This window comes from Lutra lutra, chromosome 3 (genome assembly GCF_902655055.1).
Source record: "Lutra lutra chromosome 3, mLutLut1.2, whole genome shotgun sequence".
In the NCBI taxonomy this organism is placed as follows: Eukaryota; Metazoa; Chordata; class Mammalia; order Carnivora; family Mustelidae; genus Lutra; species Lutra lutra.
Window position 1 is genome coordinate 74,248,838 of NC_062280.1, and position 21,142 is coordinate 74,269,979.

General features: G+C 40.9%; 1 protein-coding gene across 2 annotated transcripts in view; it reads right to left on the minus strand.

The window, feature by feature from the left end:
- Positions 1-21,142, minus strand: part of PDE11A (phosphodiesterase 11A) — a 421,382-nt gene that overhangs the window by 73,695 nt on the left and 326,545 nt on the right. For both annotated transcript variants that reach the window (XM_047722279.1, XM_047722276.1), the window contains exons 11-13: positions 15,792-15,938; positions 15,445-15,552; positions 474-583 (exon numbers count right to left, since the gene is read on the minus strand). In XM_047722279.1, the coding sequence (XP_047578235.1) occupies positions 474-583; positions 15,445-15,552; positions 15,792-15,938 (365 nt within the window). The remainder of the gene's footprint in view (positions 1-473; positions 584-15,444; positions 15,553-15,791; positions 15,939-21,142) is intronic.

A 21,142-nucleotide genomic window follows, 5' to 3' on the forward strand; every position in this document is an offset into this window, starting at 1 on the left:
TCCTCACGTTGCTTTACTTCACTGCAGTTTATACAACACCCATCATTAAAGAACCTGCAAGAGATTCTATTGGGTGAAGAAAGATATTTTGCTTCATAAAATTTCCTAAGACCACTTTTATTTTAATAGTCTCAAAACCTGATTTTGAGAGTAGCAAGTCCAAGATGCTTATAATGCCATGAAGGCAAATACTCTGGGAGGAAAAAAAAGGCCCTTTAAAATCTGAGCTTTGTTATCTGACTGAGGTCAACAGAGACAGACCAAATCAACAAGCATGACATGAAGGGCAAATTTGCAATTAAAAGAAGAATAGGGAATTATAAAGATAGATGAGCCCCATGACATGCACACCCAAGCCTGCGTGGCCTTGGCCTCCGATGCCAGAAATTAATGCTTGACTCTTTAGCACTCATCACCTTTGGCTCTGAACAGAAAGGCAAATGCATTAAAATAACAACAATTAGAACACTTACTTAGCTTGGAAGGCATTGTTGGTTCCCCTGTGGTCGAGGTCATGACACAGGCATCCCACAATCACCGCTAAAATTTCCACCTCGGTCAGAATCTCTTGAAACCCTGCCGTCTGGGAAGAAGGGAAAATGGCACCAGTCACTCCTTGGGGCAGGGAGGATGGATAAGGTTCGTCCCCCGAGCAACAATCAGCTCTGTTTTTATACTCACATCATTTAAGGAAATGATTAACTGCCACCCCCTTCGATGACAGTCAGTTGGGTGGTCAGTTGCACAGACTAAGGTCCCCACTAGCTAGTGATGAATTAGCTAGCTGTTGTAGTGGCCCACCCCAGCACACCAGGACACAGTTCAGACTATTTGTTCCCTTTTTAGAGAAGAGCCTGTGCTATCCAGATACAGTGACATTTTGGCAGCAGCCCAGGGCAAAATGTGTTTTGTGATTCTACGTGGCAATGATGAGCATCTAGCACAAGGAGAAAAGAGGGCTGTGAATCGAGAAGTGAAAGCTACACCCACCAGTGGCCACTCGGACCAAGGCAGGCAACAGAAAACACCTTTTACGTACATATTAAAAGAAGGAACTTAGAGCTACTCAAATCGCTACATAATATTCTACAACTTACCTTGTGACTACCTTAACTCATAATAGGTTGGAGGACAGATTAAATTTAAATGAGGCAGGCAGGGTACCTCTTGAAAACCAGGATTTGGCAGAGGATTAGGCAACACAGATTGAGGATCGGGTGGAGTGTTATTGTATGGAATCCTTTTTTTCTTAGCCTCTGGTAGCATGCTCGCAGAATGCAGAATGCGTAGGCTGGGTGGGAGATCTCTGGGGAGCAGTGTGATGTAATTAGGGAACCAATGCTTGTTGATTCCTGCCCGTTAGTTTAGAAGAGGAAGTGAGCCTCTGGAAACAAAAGTCCATGCATTTTCTTGACCCAAAGCCTTTATGTCTTCCCCCTTTTACTTAGTTAAGTCTTCATTTCATTACTTATTAAAATCTTTATCAGAGGGCAGGAGGAGGGGAAAGTAGGGTTCACATTGCTTCCTTTTTCAAGTATGTTTTTTCCCCAAACTTTGGACCACTAGATAGTATCTGTAAGACACTTCTTTAGAGCAATGAAAACGTTGTTTTTTAACTAATTATGTTTTTATTGCAGAAATAACTGAACAATAAGTTTCTGTGTTGACAATTTTATTTTTAAAAAATTAAGTTGGGTCCCCTGCTACATTTAGAAATACACATAATTTCCCTAGCATAGCAAATGGGAATGTTTATAAATTGTTGGGGGCGGGGGTTAAATAGCCCATATCAAAGCTGTGTGCGCCCCTTTGTTTTAAAATTTGGAGTTGGCTGTTCATTTTAAGTTAATTTTATTTTACTTGAAGTATTACCTGAATAGTTAAAAAACAAAAATCAAATCATGGTAAGAGGCTTCGAATAAAAACCAGTAGTCTCTCACCCTTCCCCTTTCCGGATTTCCAAAAGCACCTAATCTTTCCTTTCTCTAATTTGGTAGTTATTTCCTGCCATATTTCTAGATAGTATGTCCATATTATTGGCACTTGGTTATTCATCAGGTATGTATATAGTCCTTCCTCTCTGCTGACATTGACCTAAGAGCTCTGCAGCTTTTTCACTGACTTAATTCTCACCACAGCCCTGTGAGGTAAGAACCACTATTATCCCCAGGTATAGATGAGGAAATTGAGGCACAGAGAAGCTAAGTAATGTTCCCAGGGACTCACAGCTAGTATGTGGCAGAGGTGGGCAAACTCCTAGCATCCAGCCGCCAGTTTCCCCTTAAACACTGATGTCTTGGTCTTGTGGTGGGTGAGAATTCTCTTCCCTTCCTTTTTTCCCTCTCACACTCACAATGCAATCCAGAGCCACATTCCATAAATATTCATGACTGAGACAACTAGTATCCAAGGATTGTTTCCTTTCTGATGTAAATGTTTTTATTTCCTGGAGTTAAGATTTCCTTGAACATCGAAGTCTTCTCACATTCTACACAGCTCTCCAAAGGGTCACGGTGTTTCTTCAATGCCTTCCTGTCCTGAGGACTCCCAGCGGTAGCCTGGTCCTTCTCTTTGGTCTGGATTCTCGGTGGGCTGCCAGTTTTCCTCTCCTGGGGTTGACCTCCGGGGTCCTGCATCCCAACCTCTCTCCTTCCTCAGTTCCTCCCTCATTTCGCAGGAGCAAATCTGCCAGTGGCTTCATGAGAAAGGGTGTTAACTTTTCAACACTGGGGAGTGCGTTAACTTTGGAAGCTTTGCATGATTGAAAACGACTTTATTTCTCTATTCAGTTGTTAGCTTTCCCTACAATTCTAGCTTGCGACATTTCCACTCAGAATTTTGAAGGACAGCTCTATTGTTTTCTACTTCTGAAGCTGTTTTCGAGAAGTATGTCCAATTCTTATTCCTCACAAATGAGACGTTATTTGATTTTCACTTAGAATACTCTCTCTATCCCTGGGTTTTGGCAATTTCACAAAGATATGCTTTGGTTTAGAACTTCTTTCTCCGTCGTTTTGCTTGGTGAGGCTTTTCAACCTGGGGACTCGTTTTCTTCAGTACAATGTTTTTGTAATCTTATTTTTTAAAAAATTTCCTTTCCCCTCTTTTTGGGGTCCTATTTGAACAGAACTCCAGTTGGTTGGATGTTGGGTTCTCTGTATTGATCTCTTTACACTCTCGTCTCTTCTTTCCCGTTGCTCATATTGACTTTTCCCTTTTATTTTCCAGGAGTCATCATTTATAAGCATTTTATCTGTTGCTCCTTTTCTCATAGCATGCTATTCTTCTCTCACGGATGTGTTATCACCTCATCTTTTGGAAGATAATCATTATAATTCCTCTGAAATTCTCTTCTGCTCCCTGATTGCCTGTTTCCTCTGAACTCCTTTTCTCTGCGTTTGCTGGTTTCCCCCAAATGCCTGATATCCTTGAGTGTCTACTCATATAAGAGTAAAGCATTATAATGTTCACCTCACACCAGCACATGGGGGTGGTGTCTGTAGATTTCTGGGCGTTACCATCAGGTGAGCAGATGGCCAGCTGTTCTTCTATTGGAAATCCCTAAATGTCAGTATCTAAAGTCATTTTCTCTGGACTTGCCGATCTCTTGCTTGGAAATGGTGTAAACATGGGTGTTGGCATTTTGAGAAAAGAGAACTGTATCTTCTCATCTTTGAGAATGTAGACTTTTGCTTAATTCTCTCATTTTCAGGGTGTACCTTGCCTCAACTTTTCTTTTGGTGGTATCCCCAAGTCTGGAGCCTAGTTTCTCCAGCAAATATTCTGGTTTCCTGCGTGAGTGAGGGGAAGAATAGGCCTCTGACTACATGGAGAAGGGGTGGAGACTTGGGGGCTCAGAGTTTTTGGCACCCCTTCTCTCCACTCCACTCAATTAAAAAAAAAAATTATCTGATGCCTCCAGTTCCTGAGCCTTGATAGGTTCTGGAGAGATGTTTCCCACGTGGACTACTTCCTTTAGTGCCTCACCTTGAAGGCACCTGGATAGATCTTCCTTTTCTTTGCTAAGCTATGAGCCATCCTCTCTCCATTTTCTGTCTTCATATATTATGGTTCCATAACATATGGAATGTGTATCCATTTCTTGTTCTTGGTTTTGGGGAGTGATTTTGAAAGAAGGAATATAAATGTCTTTATATATCATCTCTGTCATCTTGGAAACTGTAAGTCAGCTTTGTTGGGTTTGGATCTGCTCATTATAAGTAAGTCCTCAAAGCCTATAATATATGACATAATTATCCAGAATACTGTGGAAATCAGTGCTGTAAAAAACAATAGAACTGCACTAAAATTGACAGAGGTTCTGCCTGTGAAAATATTATTGATTAGAATGAGCTAATGAATTAGAATAGTAAGAATAGGGATAATGTTAAAGGTAATTAGATTAGAAATTTAATTGGAAGATGAAACTGAATGCCTCTAATAGGCTCAAGATCAGAATCCTGAGTCATTTTTAAGCCATCAGTTTTCATCCATTATATAATATGATGGAATATATTTTACTATAATGTTCTATGCTGCCAGTCTCCTCCCCGCCGCCTCCCTTGCCCCTTCTTGGGAAACCACATGTAGGTCTTAAACTATTTGGATCATGGATACTTTTGAGACTTTGATAAAAATCATGGCTCCTCTTCCCAGAAATTATTCTATAAGTTTACGGTGTTCAGAGACCATGGACCCCACCTCTAGATCCTCAGAATAAAGAGTCCCTGAAGTCCAGCACACTCACAGTCGCACAGAACATATTTACCTCTCTCAACCATGATACCTGAATTACTGAAGCAGCACCTATCTCTTGACTGTGATTTAAAGCTGCCTGGTAAATGGTTTCTGAGAATCATCAGGCTTGAAAAGTGTCCACCTGCCAGTAAGTGTCCATTTGCCCCTCCCCGCCACATCCATCTTCCTTCACGCCCTCTCCATTCAGATCTACACTGACCCAAGTTGAAGAGAAAAAGTCAACTGCCTGCTGAAGACAGTGTACTTTCAAAAGAAAACACAGTGGCAGTGGAAAGTATATTTTAATGTATTTGTCCCATGCCCGACTCTATTTTATTCTTTTATTTTCAAATACAACTATATCTTTTCTGTTCCTGACCCAATAATTATGGATTTTACTGACTTTTACATTAATCTATTTTCTCACCTGTATTCCCTCACAGTCCATATAAAAAATGTAAAGCAGAGAATACACTATATCTAAGCAAAGAAACAGTCAAGTCATATAGACCCACTTCTCACATCACCCTTTCCAGAAAAGCCTGTGACTACCCTCTGAGCAGGCTTCCAGCGATCGTCCTTCCTTGGGCTAAAACATACGCTGGGATAATCCTACTCCCAGCCACCAGAGCATATAATCACCGGCATCCAAAGAACCCAGACAATTAGACTGATTCACAGGGTATCCTAGTCTACCCAGTAATTTCCTATCATCTGGTCAACCAGCTAGGATATACTATTATTTCCAAGCTGACCCCAATAGTGAGTGGAGGAAATCATGGGCAGAGAAAGATGACTGCAGCTTTGCCGCTCTGTAGAATCCAAAAAGGTCTAAAAAACAAGAGCCATGATATCAACACAATCTAGATGGTGCTATGGAGGCTTCACTCACTTAACAAATGTTATTAAGTGCTTATTGTATATCAAGCCATTGGTGTTGGGGATAATGATTTCATATCTGAGAAAAGGCTTGGGACAACGCTGAGAGTAGTTAACAATTCTTTAGTGCTGAGTGAACACCAGGCACTGTTCTACATACTTCAAATCCAGTAACTCACTGAATCCTTATAAGAACGCTCCAAGGGAGATGCTATTATCTTTCATTTTACCGATGAGGATACTGAGGCTCTGAAATGCACTGTTAGAGTGTAACAAGAGGTGGTGGATCGGAGCTCAGGCAACCTGTCTCCTGAGGGTGTTCTCATCCACTCTGCTATTCAGCCCTCTAAGGTGAGGGCATGGGTGTGGTTAGGGGGGCTTTTAAGCACTCTCATGATGATACAGTGTTAGATGACATGGCTTTAAAGGATCAACTGAGGCATGCTTTATTCCACGCTGTTATTCTTGAGTGCTGATAGGCGGATACCTCAGAGCCACTGGACATCTTACCCCTAAGCATGAGCTCTGATGCATCAAGAGGGAACTGATCATAAATAGTGGTGTACAAATGAGGTTTGGAGAGAAAAGAAAGATACAATGGTTTATGTGTAACATCCTAACTTTACTCAATACATGCATTAAAAAAGAACCGTCAGGACATTAAAATGTTACCAGTAATATGATCACAGTTGACTTAAAAATTTTCCTGTGTGCCCAAAATTTCCATTAAAAAACATTTATGCATTAGAATAATATATATAATTAAATATATATAATTATATAATATATAATATGTTATACATAACATATATAAAAAATATATAATATATATGTGTGTGTGTATGTAAATTCTTTATTGTTTTAGGAATAAGCCCATGTTTCATCAAACTCTCCTACCCTGGAATAAAATAGTGACAACCTCACAGGTATCATTCACTCATCTATTCATCGAGCAAATATTCACTAAGCATTTTCTCCATGGTAGGCATTAGGGAAGCACTAACACCCTGAAAATTGTCCATTCATTCATTGATTCATTGAGCAAATACTTATGAAGCAGTGTACTGCTTCACGAGAAAGAGAGCTCAGAGGAAGACAGGCATGACCATGGCCAGCCCAAGCAGAGCTGTGAAGGTCCCTTTTCTAGAGAGAAACCATCACAGCACTGGCTGAGCTTTTTTAGAGAAAGCACTGTTGGAAGAGGTCAGCCACCCCTGCTCTGTTTCTGGAAAAGGCAGATTATGGACCACAGGCCCCTTGGTCGTGTGTTCAGCTCCGGCCTGGCAGCTGAGAGAGCGATGCCAGACATTTCTGCCTTCACGCCAGTTTTTGCACGTCTGTGTCAGACGTACTGAATGATGAGGGATTTCCTGAGTTCTTCCTGTTGATTTCAAGATCTAGCAGGTGGCAGACTAAGAGGGAGGGAATCCAGTGATGTACTAGGAATTCCTAATGGTTGTAGAAATTCCAAACTGAAAGTTTTTGGCTCCGAATGTTCCTCCATGATGCTGACAGCTGGGCACTAAAGAGAGCCCCCAGTGGACTGACTCCAGTTGAGGGGGAACGCGATTAGTTTTTGTAGACTTTCTTCTCCCTTTCATCTTTCTCTCTTTTCTGGGTAAGAAGAGCTCAGACCATTCCAAGGGGTTTAGAAGACCATGGTTTCTCAAGGAAGTGCCCTCTAGAAGAGTCCCTAATCTCCGTCATATCTCAGCGGACCTATAGATGACTCCAACTTCAAAGTGATGTGAGCTTGGGGCACAAATGCAGCACTTAGACAAGAAGCATTTGATTTCTGGTTTTCTTAATGTCTAGTGTGCAGAGTGTTGCAGGGTCACTTTTTGGAGCCTTTGTTTGATATGTTATTAAAATCAAATTTAATTTAGCTGAAGAGCACTCTTTGAGGGTTTCATTGCAAATGCCACATACCAGATGCTCGCGTCTATCTGTGAAACTTAGATCTGCGAGCAAGAACCAAAGGTTCTATGAGAAGGGTGCCTCCAGTCACCCTCCCAACTGAGCACATAGACTACTGTGGGTGGGTCTCAGTGGGGAGGGCTGTTAAGGCACGTGTTTGGCCTCCACAGGAGCGTACAGCAAGCCCAGCATGTTTCTCTTTGGGACTCTGTTTTGCTGGCTTCAGGATGGAATGGGTATCTCTCAACATACAAATCCAAGCAGCAGGCTGACAGGCATCGACGTAATCAACTGCTCCCAAGCAATGAGTTTAGGCAGAGGACTTTCTCAAGCTTTCAGATGGAAGCAGATTTCAACGGCTTACCAAGAGTGCTTATGAATAAATTTATACTACTTGATGCCATAGCCTATCTTCTTTTTAAAACAGGATCCTACCTCTGCCGACCAGGGCTGATGGGGGATGAAAACACAATGGGGAGGAGAACAGGAATTCACAGCCACAATCCCCTACTGGGGGAAAAAAAAAAAAAAAAACCCTGCTGCACAAACCAGAGCATCTGGATTTAATGGTCGCACCCCTTTGGCATTTACAGTAATCTTCATCTGCCAGGGTTTGGCTGTGCTAAGCTGGAAAAGAGGCACTTTAGCTCTATTTTTGTGGCCCAGAGACGAGAACCTTTTCAGCTGTTAGGGGACCACCATCCAACACTATGTTTACATGTCCCCTTCACCAAAGCATGTAATGTAACACAAACCAGTTGTAGTTTGTCTAATTATCCAATGGACCAGGGGTAGTTTTCATCAAACTTGCCTCTCTTTCTCCTCAAGATAAATGCAGCCAAATACTGATTTAAATCTATAGTGACCCTTCCCTTACCAAGCTAAGAGTTGGGAAAATCTTACAGTCTACATCAAAATACTTTCTGTTCTAACCAGAAGCCTCTAACGGCACTTGTCATCAAACGGTAAAACCTACATCACGTTTTGGATACACCATGGCCCTCACCCTCAAGTAATGTTCAACTGTTTGCCCATCTAAGTCTGAGACAGGCGAGGGAGCAAAACTCAGTGGTCTGTCTGGTGTAATTGCATATGTTCAATGAATGTTTGATGTATGAAAAAATTGAGTTGATTTTAATAAATTTTATGGAGTTATTTTTTAATGGCTTCCAAGACTTAATTTTTAACCTACCTATTAACATAATTTAAAAAATTATTCAATTTGGAAAGTTAAAATAATACAAAAAACAGAATACTATAATGAACCCCCATGTCTTTATTATCCAACTTCAACAGGCTCCGTGGTTTGCGGGTCCCATTTCATCTGTGTGTTCTGTGTTCACATGCATGGGTTGTTTTGTTTGCTTGTGTGATAGGGTCTTTCAAAGCAAACCTCCAGCATCTGTCAACACTCTTTATTTCATTCTCAAGATGTCCAGATGCAGTCAAATAAAAGCCAAATAGCTCCTCTCTCACATTTTGATAAAATGTGTAAAAAGATATGCAAATGGTATAAGGGAAATTTCAGGGTGGCTCTCTTAGTAAAACTCAGAAAAAAAACCAAAGTTTCTGCTTCAATTTGGATAATACAAGGACTGCATATCTGTGTGCATGCAGCAGCCAGTGTATTTCAAAAAGAAACAAGAAAATGCATGTTGGATTCTTAAGGACTGAGCTTTCAACACTAAAAATATACGTGCTTTGTGATTCTTTGAGGGCAAAGATTTTTTGTTCGTGTTTAGAAAGATGGTTTATACGTTAAGATAAATTACCTGAGCACAAATATAATACAGTATGTGGTTTGTGAGCACAGAAAATGAGGCAGATCACTCCGTGAGCATTAATTGTGCAGAGACAGACCTCTCCAAGTATGAGAAGCCAGGTTGATGAATTTCAAGATTATGAGAGCTCTTCAAAGCTTACCCAAATTTTTATTAGCCATCATTGAGCCAAAATTAAACACCGGACTCATGAAGAATTAAAACTTTTTAAAGCTCCCAGTCTGACACCTTGAAGTGCCAGTTTCCAGGCCCACAGAAGTGCCATCACTAAGTTATAAACCGGGGAGAATGGAGGCTGTGATGAATGATCACGGCTTTGCTGCCGGGTCTCCCTGACCTGGAGGACTCGGCTGGTGTCATAAAACACAAAGCGACAGATTAAGCAGTTTACCAACACCGTAAAAATCTCAAGAATAAATTCCCTTTAATCAAAAATCCTATATTGTAACGAGGCAGCCAGAGCCCTGAAACCACATTCATTTCCTCCCAAGCCTGTGTCCATGAACGGGAGCTTATACGCTCTCTGAAATGCCGGACATGATTATGTTCATACACTTTTACAATTTACATGTCCTAAGAAAAATACCCAGCTCTGGCTGATGGTGCGGGAGAATTTATTTTCACTAGGAAGGGAATGACCCATAACTCATGAATGGCAGCGCTTAAAGTGAGTTATGGAGGTTACTCTCCTGTGTGAGGAAATGGATTGGATTCTCCTTCTGCCCAATTGTATGTTTGGTTATTAGCGCACCGGGTTCTTAATTATGTGTGGCTTTGCCTTTTTTCTTTTATAAAATAAATGTGGATAAAGGGAATGTCAACTAGAAGCACGGAGTGCCTAATTGGGGCTCTCAGAGGTGGCCAGAGAGAAGAAAAATAGAAACCTTCTTAAATGATGAAAAGGCAGCACTCTGAAATGTAATTTAAGCACAGCATTCAAACTGATTAGTGCTCAGGGCTGATACTCTGCAAACACACTGAAAATCACTCCTTTCCTAAACTGAAAATTTGCCATCTTTGAAGTTACACTAGAAGTCAAGACATACCTACATGAAGATTAAAGAGCTGGTTTTTCTAACATGCAGATTTTACCGCATTCTTACGATGATGCTGCATTTATTTTCAAGTAAATATAGTAGTTGCTACTTATATGAAAAGGAAATACAATGTGAAAATGGTGTTTGATGATTATAAACATGATCATTGTTTGTTACTTTAATAGGCAGTTACAGAACAGAACATGTAGATCTCCTGAACCTCTCAATATGACAATCTACAAAAAAAATCTTTAGATTTCTGTTAAGATTAGGATTCTGGTTACTTAGTGAAAATATTTTATTTAAAAATTTAATAGGTTCTAAAAACACTTAATTGGCTCTGTTCTTCTTGGGAGGCGGGTTGGGGGGATGGAGGGGGAGGGAGTGGGGGAGAGTTCCAATTGTGTCTCTCAGATCTCCTTCCAGAATAAATTTTCTATCTCCAAAATCAAGGACTTCTCTGAAAACTGCAGACAGCAGACAGCGCCTTATCCTCAAGCTGGAGAAGAGGATGGATTTTTTCTCCCTAAACGTCCCTTCTGCTCTCTAGTTTGAATTATCAATAAAATGATTTGGCTTATCTCTGAAAATAACCTTGTTGACAACACAAATATGGACTTAAACACACTACCTCCACATTTAAGATTTAAGAAGCCCCCAGTAAATGTCAGGGGGTGTCAATGTGTTTGCTGTGATACTTGGTTATTATTAGTGTTTAACTGCAATCCCCCACCAGCACTGCCATAAATTTTAATGCGATCATGTGCTCTTCCCTTTTCATATCCCGTGAATTTTGCAGGATCATAATATTCCAAATGAACCCGAGCTGAACCTCAGTGCAATATGAAGAAAAAACCAGATTTCTAGCAGTGATCGTTGTTCATTGTTTTATAGTTTTTTATAAAAAACTGGACACAAGGCAACATGAATAATATTACCCTCAACTAAATGCACTCATTCAAATTAATCTCTTTTGAGCCCGACAGGATGCGGGGCATGGCCCAAAGTGCTAATGAGTACATTTATGGGATAGTAAAGAACACTGACTCTTAAGGAAACCTTCCCCCCAACCCTTGGAGAATCTGTCGGAACTCATACATCATTTATAAAACCGAAAAATGTCTCCGCAACCTTGGCACCGCTGCATACCTTTTATTTCACAGAATGCAAACAAAAGCACAGTTGTTTTCTCTATCTGGTCTGCATTGTGAATAGAAGAGATATGTTCCTCATTGTTCATTATGTGTGTACTTAATGGAATATTTATTCTACAAGCTTCCATAGATAAAGAGAATTTGTGTGATTTTTTTTTGATCTGCAGGTTTTTATTCCTTGTTTCAGCCCCAAATAGTACCTGCCAGTACGTGCTGCATTTAGCCAAGGAATTAAAAATATTTGGTGAATTCTAGCTACCTAAATGTCTCTAGAAGCAAAGGATAATGTTGGAGCTTTCATTTCAAAATTGGGAATTTCAGGCCAGAGGCGTGGAATAAATTAGTCATAAGCAGGGTTCCCAGTAAACTAAATTTCCACTGTTTTATATCAAATTGCTTATTCTTCAAAGTAGTTCATTCTTCTTCCCTTGTAAAGGAACAAAACCGATTTGTTACCTAGACATGAGGTTAAATACTTTTGTAAAACATAATTCTGAGTCAATAAGTTTATCTTCCATGTTCAAAATGATTTTAGGGTTAAAGGTTTGGAAGCTGGTGTGTAGATTTACTATTTGCTTGTCCGGTTGTACATGGTGTCATAATTTGCTCAGCAATGACACACAACTATGCATCTTCCCACTCTCGGAGACAGATGGGTTTAGATAAATACACACAGGCAAGGTCGCATGGAGAAAGTTGTATTATTCCCGGTAACAGCTCTGTGGGCAAGGCAGTCATAATACAGTCTGACCTGATAGGAGGGGCTTTTTTGGGACACACTGGCTTTGTTGGTGCCTCTTTTTAAGAAAAGAATGCGGGAGTGTGTGCCGCATGATCTCTTCTCCTAGAAAAAAAAGAAGTACTTTCAGGGAAGGTTTTTTTTTCCCTTCCTTGCCTGGCAACTGGCTGGGAAACTTTGCCTTGGAGCGCCATCTAGAGGAAAATTCAGCATATGTGCACTTTCTTGGGTTTGTGACTCCGGCAGAACAAATCTAGTGGTTGGTTGGTGTAGGGTCTTTTTTTTTTTTTTTTTTTTTTTAAAGATTAAGAGAAATTTTGTTCCTAACTCAATACATGGCAATAGAATATGAGATAACTAGAATGGAAATATAATCACTAATGATAACAGAACAGTGAAAGCCCCTACTAGTCTTCAGGAGGGTCTGAAATGTTAATGCCCATTCACGGAAGTGAGGTTATCATTTTGCCATAAGCTGAGGTCTTATTCCAGAAATTAGAACTGATGAGTCAATTAAATTCATTTTTTCTTCACTGACCAAGTAATTTTTTCTCACCTCTGTAATTATTTTCTTAGTTAAAAAATTCTCATTAACCAGGCTGCCCATGGTCACGTCGAAGAGACTGCTTGTGGTAGGGACAAAAGTTGACATTTTCAACCTATTGTAACCCTTAGTCAAGTTCAGCAAAATTTAATGGGCAGGAAATAATATCTTTTCCAGATGTGGCTTCTCAATTCAATGGGAGGGAGAAAAAAAATAACATTCACCAGTATATTCTTTTTAAAGCCAGGGTGGGAACTTTAGTAGAGAATTCTCCCATTTTTTAGCTAGCATTAATACAAAAACAAAACCCGAGCCTTCTCACAGAGGGCTACTCTTCAAGGTTGCTGAGTATACTTGCAAAAATAACTATACCCTTGAAGGATTCTGGCAGCATGAATACCCCCGTTGACATAACAGAGTTTGAGAGTTCTGCTTTCTTTCAGTTCCTGAAAAGGATCAACATCATCTGTATTTTGGAAACATATGCTGAAGAAAACTGGGTATGTATTTCCTTTTACTCCTAAGTGTCCTCCCTGACCTCGCTGCTCTTGCTAACTTCCCCCACTCCAACTATTTGAAGGCTTGTCGTCTTGCTAACTTCCCCCACCCCAACTATTTGAAGGCTTGTCGTCGAAGTTTGTCTTTCACATCTCTAACTTATAACAGCAAAGCCATTCCTTTTTCCCATCGTTGAACAAGGCTCCTGCTGACTTATTTTTGGCAATTCACCATAAATCCATAGGTTCTCCAAAATAACAGGTTAACAATTTCTTCATTGAATGTCTTCTGTGAGCCAGACGCATAAACTCTGCACACAGGAAATGATTCCTTGTCTACTGAGATCTGATATGGAAGAGCAAGATGAAAGCGGTTTTATTTTGTTTTGTTTTTAAGCAACGTTGGCACTTGAGCAATTAAGGCTAAGAGTTCAAAGCATCTTCCTCCCTCATTTGCCTGGCCAACTGCTTTCATGGGGTATGTTCCAGAAGGACAGGGTCAGTCCAGTTTTTCCAGGTCAGTCTGCTTGCTCCTTTAGCAGTTGAAGATCCAAAACAGAAGTCCTCCAGTGTAAAAGTGAAGACCTTTTTGTCCCACCTTCTCATGCTAAATGCGCACTGCAGTTCAAGTTAATCTAACACACATCTGTTGAAAACCTACCAAGTGTATGAGGGCATGGAAAGTGCTGGCAAGACCCAGGAAATAACTGTTGGACAAGCAAATGAATGTTGTTGAAAGAATAAGAAATGATCTCTTGGGCCTCAAGCTGCTGACTCTATAGCAAAATAAGTGATTTGTGACTTAGGACACACAGCAGAAAGAAAGACGTGTTGTACCAGACACAGTGCAGAGATAGAAGTAATTACTGAGGCTTAGGGATATAGGGGAAGACTCTGTGGAAAAACTGGCATAGATCAGTGCCTTCAAGGATGAGTAAAATTTTCATAGGAAGAAAATGGGACAGAGCATTTCATAAGGAAGGAGCAGAACAGTATTTGTTCATTTGACCAAAGAAAAATGTGTATCTGGGGCGCCTGGGTGGCTCAGTGGGTTAAGCTGCTGCCTTCGGCTCGGGTCATGATCCCAGGGTCCTGGGATCAAGCCCCACGTCGGGCTCTCTGCACAGCAGGGAGCCTGCTTCCCTTCCTCTCTCTCTGCCTGCTGCTCTGCCTACTTGTGATCTCTCTGTCAAATAAATAAATAAATAAATAAATAAAAAAGAAAAATGTGTATCATTTGGAGTTCCCTATTTTGGGCTTAAATTTTAGTGTGGGTACAAAGATGTAAGGTACTTAGGTTTATGTTACAATAATCTAAAACTCGTGTTTTCTTCTATTTTGTATGGTAAATATGTTGATACATGCAAATATATGTACATATATGTGTTTATATACATATGTGTATGTGTATAAAACCAAGAGGCCAGAGAAGCCAACATATTGAAGCTAGAAAACATTTTGCTTGATTACAGTTTAACAGTGTAAGTGGAAGTAAGGCCAAAACAAGCCTTATTCCTTGGTTTCAATCTTTGCCACAAACATTTGCTTTTCATTTAAATTTCAAGGCTTACCTCTGGCTAGTGGCTCTAATCATCTCCAAAAACCAGATTACCACTTTCCCTGGGTGACAGCCCGTAGAACAGAAATTTTAGGCCTGGTGTGCCCCAAAGTCCTAACAGCTTTTGCTCCCACTACTTCTTTCCCTTGGCCTCCCTGGGCATCTCACAGATTATCATTCTTTCAGGATTTCCACATTCTGGTGGGTAATGGTCACATGGCCCGACTATGGCTTTTCACCAGCTGACAGTTTTATCCAAGGATCCCTTTGTTCTGTTAGTCAGTCCCCTGTCCACTGCAGAAAGATTACTTTGAAAATCCAAGCACTTCTTTGGTAAAAAGAACCAGTTTCCCAAGATAAAACATAGAAAAGAGGCTCACGCAATCATGCCAAGACTACACCTGTTTCAGGGTGTCAGTGATTTTACTCCTTTAAAGCCCAGAAAGTGTTGTGAAATATATATTTCCATAACCAGGGCAGGTAAGTTCCAGTGTAAAACAAATCATGTGGCAATTTGTCAGAGAAATGGAAATGCGAAGGAGAAGGCCTACAGGTTCATACACTTGACAGATGAACTTCCACCACCACCGAGCACACTTACAGTCAGCATCGCAAACATCAGTTGGCACACGTTGAAGGCATGTCTCCAGTTGTGGTAGAGAACCATTCGATAATTTTTCCTCACAGTCAATAACCACCTACACAGCGTCTGAAATGGGAAGGGAAAGGTGGAATCAGGTGCTTGGATGTGTCCCCAGTGGGTTGTTATCAAAACAGTGCGTTACATCTGAGTGACCTTCACCACACAAGAGTCCTTCCACAAACCTTCCAGGTTCCTCACGGTAATCCCAGGAGGGGTGCAGGCTGAGTGATGTCATCCTCAAGTCTCGTTTGGGAAACCTGGCTACCATGTTGACCCAGACGCATCACCCTGTCAGAACATCTTACCTCATAGTCAATTTTAAATTTCTGTACCATCCCCAGCTCCATGAACATCCGGAGAGCGGCTGTGATCATGGCATCAACATCAAGAGAGAAGTCATCAAAATGGATGTCATTGATGGCAAGTTCTGACACCAGAGGGACGTTGGCTGCCTACAAAACAGAGGCCATAAGTCAAGCCAAGTTCACCAGCTTTTCCAAACCCCTCATCTTGCTCTCCTTTCCTGCTTATCAGACATGCCACATAAATCAGACCTGACCTGCACTTACACTCCAAGACAGCTAAACTCTGAGCTGGAAATGTCTTTTGTTTCCCAACTGCAAATGCCCCAAGCAAATGAAGGGGGGCAGGGAGGGAAGCTAATCTGAAGAAAAAATATACACACTGGATCTCGTCCGCAGAATTTAGAATACAAAGCTGTCTCGTTTACTGAAAACTGCAGTCATACAATATATTCTGATGCATATTACAGAGCACTAAATGCAAGAAACATCTGGGCAACCAGCAGCTGTGAATTTTAATTGCTGCTGTTCAGAGGAGGACGTGGGAATACACCTCTTTGCGGTGTTTCTTGTATTCTTATATCCTTGGTTTTTTGTATCCTTATTTCCTTGTTTCTTGTATCCTTATATCCTGTAGCTCGGCACTCGCACTTTGTTGCACATGTGTTCTGTATATTCAGAAGGATGGAAAGGATCAGACACAGCAGCTCTGGCAAAAATGTTTTCTTAATAGAATAGAGATGTTTGGAGGATCAGCACCAGCATATGTTTCACTGAAAGAGGAAATGTACAATACCATCTAGTTTCATTCTATATAAACATCAAAACATAATTGCAATACTGGTCATACATATTCAGGGTTTTCAAAACACTCATGTTAGGCAGCTGTCCATCAGTCCCCCCCCCACACCTTCCAAATTTAAAGGGAAGAAAAAAAAACTTGGGGGAACCATTTTTGTGCTGATTTCCTTGGGTTCACCATATCCTTTGGGCCACTCTTGATAAGGGAATCATTTCTACTTTTCAGGTTATCAGGGACATTCTGGGTTCATATTTCTAGTCTATTCACTGGGTTTAAATTACTCTCAAGGAGTTATCTTCACCCTGAGGCTATTTTGGCTGAGCAATGAAATCTAGCGCAGGTCACTCCAAGCATTCTAGAAACCATATAATCAATCTTCCTTCCCAACTCCATGTTCCTCTGTAAGAGTTTACATCTCTAGGTTAAAATCCGAACACTGTTTAATCCCCACAACACAGAAGAACACAATGAACAAATATATAAATACAGCAGTATTACCTATATGCACACAGTTTTACGATAGGTATCTGGAACTTTTTCTCCTTGTGTGGCTGAAACTCTGTACCCAATGGACAACTCTCCATTCTCCTCTCCGTTCTCCACTCCAGCCCTTGGCAACCACCATTCTCCTGTTTCTATGAGTTTGGTTACTTTAGATACCTCATGTAAGTGGAATCATGTAGTATTTACCTTTCTGTGATTGGCTTATTTCACCTAGCATAATGTCTTTAAGGTTCATTCACGCTGTACCGTATGACAATATTGTCTTCTTTTTTAAAGCTTAATAATATCCCATTGCATGTGTATGCAGCTGACCCTTGAACAACATGAGTTTGGGCTGCGTCGGTCCATTTATATGTGGCTTTTTTTTTTTCAATAAATATGGCACAGTACTGTAAATGTATTTTCTCTTTCATCATATGATTTTCTTTTTTTTTTTTTTTTTAAACATTTTATTTATTTATTTGAGAGAGAGAGAGACAGTGAGAGAGAGCATGAGCGAGGAGAAGGTCAGAGGGAGAAGCAGACTCTCCGTGGAGCTGGGAGCCTGATGCGGGACTCGATCCCGGGACTCCAGGATCATGACCTGAGCTGAAGGCAGTGGCTTAACCAACTGAGCCACCCAGGCGCCCATCATCATATGATTTTCTTAATGTTTAATGTTCTCTATCTTACTTTACTGTAAGAATCAGTACCTTATACTTACAATATACAAAATATGTGTTAATTGATGTTTATGTTATTGGTAAGGCTTCTGGTCAATACCAGGCTACTAGCGGTTATGTTTTCAGTGAGTCAAAATTCTACACCGATTTTTGACGCCCCCTAACCCTCATGCTGTTCAAGGGTCAACTGCAATATTTTCTTCATCCATTCATCTGCTGATGGTTTAGTTTCTGTCTTAATCAGCTTATCTGTCGAGCCATCACTTTTATATACTACAGGGTTGAGAATGTTAGAGGTTTTCCTTAGCTGTATGGTTATCTTGGATTTTCAGCTTCTGTTTACAAGCTAGGCCCTATAGCTCCCGTTAACTTCTGTAGCCTTCTCTGGAGGGGGAATCTAACTGACCTGTTTCCTTGTGAAAGCCACCAAGCCTGGGTATCTTTAGGGCTTACTCAGATTCCCCATAGAAGAATCTTGGGGGTGGAGCCTGACTGGGAGCGGAGCCTCAGCATGGGTTTCTAGCTTTTCATTCAGCCCCGTCTCCAGCCTATGAGCCTACCTCGGAGCTCTGGCTGGTGTCTCTCTAACCCAAAGAGCAGCTCTTGAACACTCTTAAGCTACACACGACTCCCGTTATTTAGGAAGTGGAGCTGTGAAACAAAGGATCTGGAGACGTCACTGTTTCTTAGATTCCACGGTTCTCCCTTCATCTTCACTGCCAGTTCTGGAGCTCTCTGGGAGGGGTTCTGTGGTATAAATGTGTTTGCTTCTCAGCTTTTCCCATTGCTGGCTTATTTTGGCTTTCTTGGGTTTGCTAAATTACTTAATATTTATCCGTCTGTTTTCTAAATTTTGTTATTGTTAAGTCCTCTCCCAATTTCTTTGTTTTTGAGAACTTATTCCTTAAAAAAAAAAAATTCTTCATGGTTTTTTAGTGGGGACTGAGGAAGGAACAAAAGAAAATGAGTCTGTTCCCTCTACCATGGTTATCCAAAAATCGCTGATTATCCAAAAATCCAAAATAAACATAATTCATTAAATGATGCCTTAAATGATCAGCTTGGAGAACTCAGAGGTAAGCTGGCCTTTGGTATTTAGTCTCTCTGTTTCTACGTGCATGGGCCTGGTAGCAACCGTGCACTCCCCTTTCTCTTATTCTGTTCCCTGTGTGTTCACCTGTGTCCATCCTGATCTTGCCTTTTAGACTGTAACAATCTGAGGCGAATGTGATGTTTCTTACTCTCTACTTCCACCACACGTTTCAAGGGCTTTCTCTGTACTGAGAATATCTGTGCTCATGGTAATTTGTTCAAGTTCAAACCCAGATACAACTGGAATACCACTTCCTAGGAAGGTAGGAGCCCTGTCCCGAAATACATAAGTGTTTCTGCTATCAGGTGAAGAGTCTGGTCCTGAGCCGGCAGAGGAAGTCCAAGCCCCTCCCAGCTGGTTGCCGAGTCGCTTACATGGCATTGAAGGCCATGCTGCTCTCCAGGTGGCCCCTGTCTTGTGGATTATTAATAGTGTAGTCTCTGATGCCATTATAAATCCTCTACCCTTCAAAGGCACTAAATTCACTTAATTATCTTAAAAATTAAAGAATATAGGCATTTTTTCATTATGAAATGTTAATGGAAAGGAAATAAGAACATTAGGTTGAAAAACGTAGGGTGACCTCTGGTTCACCAAGACCCATACTTATTGACCTTGTCTTTTTTCCCCTAATAGGTTGATTGATCCACAGTTAAATCATACCAGTCTATAGATCACCCCGAGCCCTGTCGTAAACCCTTGCTGGCACTTGTAGATGCAGAGAAAGTCCCCAGCCTTTCAGAAATGGCCAGTTTCAGCTATTTTGAGAAGTAGAGATAGTTTTCATCACATTCCTGGGTTTAAGAGCAGTTTCTGGAGGAAATTATGAAGAATTAAGACTAGTGTGTGTCCTGAGGAGGTATGCACAGAGATCTTGTCTGCAAAAGATTTGAAGAATTTTCTGTTGCCAAATTTCCTTGTTATAGAAACACAAGCTCCACATATCTTCTGATAAGTAGAGAATGAGACCACATCTTCCAAACCTATAATTACTCTAGACATAGGATATTAACAAAACATATTTCTCCAAGTGTCAGTCTTCAACTTTTAAATATTTATAAGGTACCATATCCCTAAATCAAAGAGGAGTGCTACAATCCAAAATAACTACTGAATTAATAGCCAGGAAATAACATTTGGATAAAAGAACCATTTACTTTACTGCAGCAATAAATGAAAACACAGAATTATGAGTCCTGGAGCTAATTTGAATAATGTTCAAGAAGTGGGACTCTAGCTGGCTGGGAGTACCTGATATCCTTTGACTATTCCTCTTCTTTGTTTGGGTCTTAATAGTTAAGTGGTTATCAAAGGGAGTCATAAAACTGCCTCCTCTAAAACTGAGAAGGTAGCTTTACAAAGAGGCCATAAAATGTTAAAATACAATCCTGGATCCCCTGACACATGAATATTACATTTTGTGATGTTCAGAAAATGGGAATAAACAACAAAGTGGGTGGGGTTCCGGGGCAAGTATTTCAAAGGCAAAATGACTTTTGCCAATCCAGCCCACTCACTCACGGACCCCTTTGGACAAGAGCAGAAGTTGGGGGCTTTACGATCCTGTCTTAAGGAAGACAGGAGACTGGGCTGTAGGAATGTGGAAGCGACTGCTAAGTTTTTTATTTCACTGCACTTTTATAGCTCTTACCAAATGCCAGGCACTGTTCTAGCATCTTATGCATATTAACTCATTTGCTTCTCACAAGGACCGAAAGAGGTAGGGAATATTTTTAATCCCATGTTACAGACGAGGCAATTGGCATAGATGATAGGCAACCTGTTTAGATTTGCACAGTGGGGACTGGCAGAGGCAGATCTGAAGCTGGGGCATCTGGTTCTAGAGACTGGTTCCTAATCACTACGCTGCTTCTAAAATTGGGCTGATGACAAGCCAAGGGGTTCCCCCATCCCTGTTTCATGCAAGCTAACTTGGGTGCACCAGGGGTGGTGTTTGGGACTTAGATCCAGATAATTATTGATCCATTTTTCTTGGTGAGCAGCCTGGAACCACTGGAGAGGACAATGTTTTGGTCTTTCATGTGTTCGTCTGGGAAGTCTTTAAGTTCACAACTGCCTTTAGAATAGACCTAGTCGTTAGTGTTGTTTAGAATAGACCCAGCGTTACCGTTGTTCCCGAGGGAACACGGAATCAGCTCAATACTCCCAAGTCCATCCTGAAAAAAATAACTTCTCCTCTGAGGGAGCAGAAGTAGACTTCCAGCACATGGCATTAGTTTCCAACGGGAAAGCGGAGCGCAGGTGGGGCTGGTAACCACCCTTGGCCAGGCAA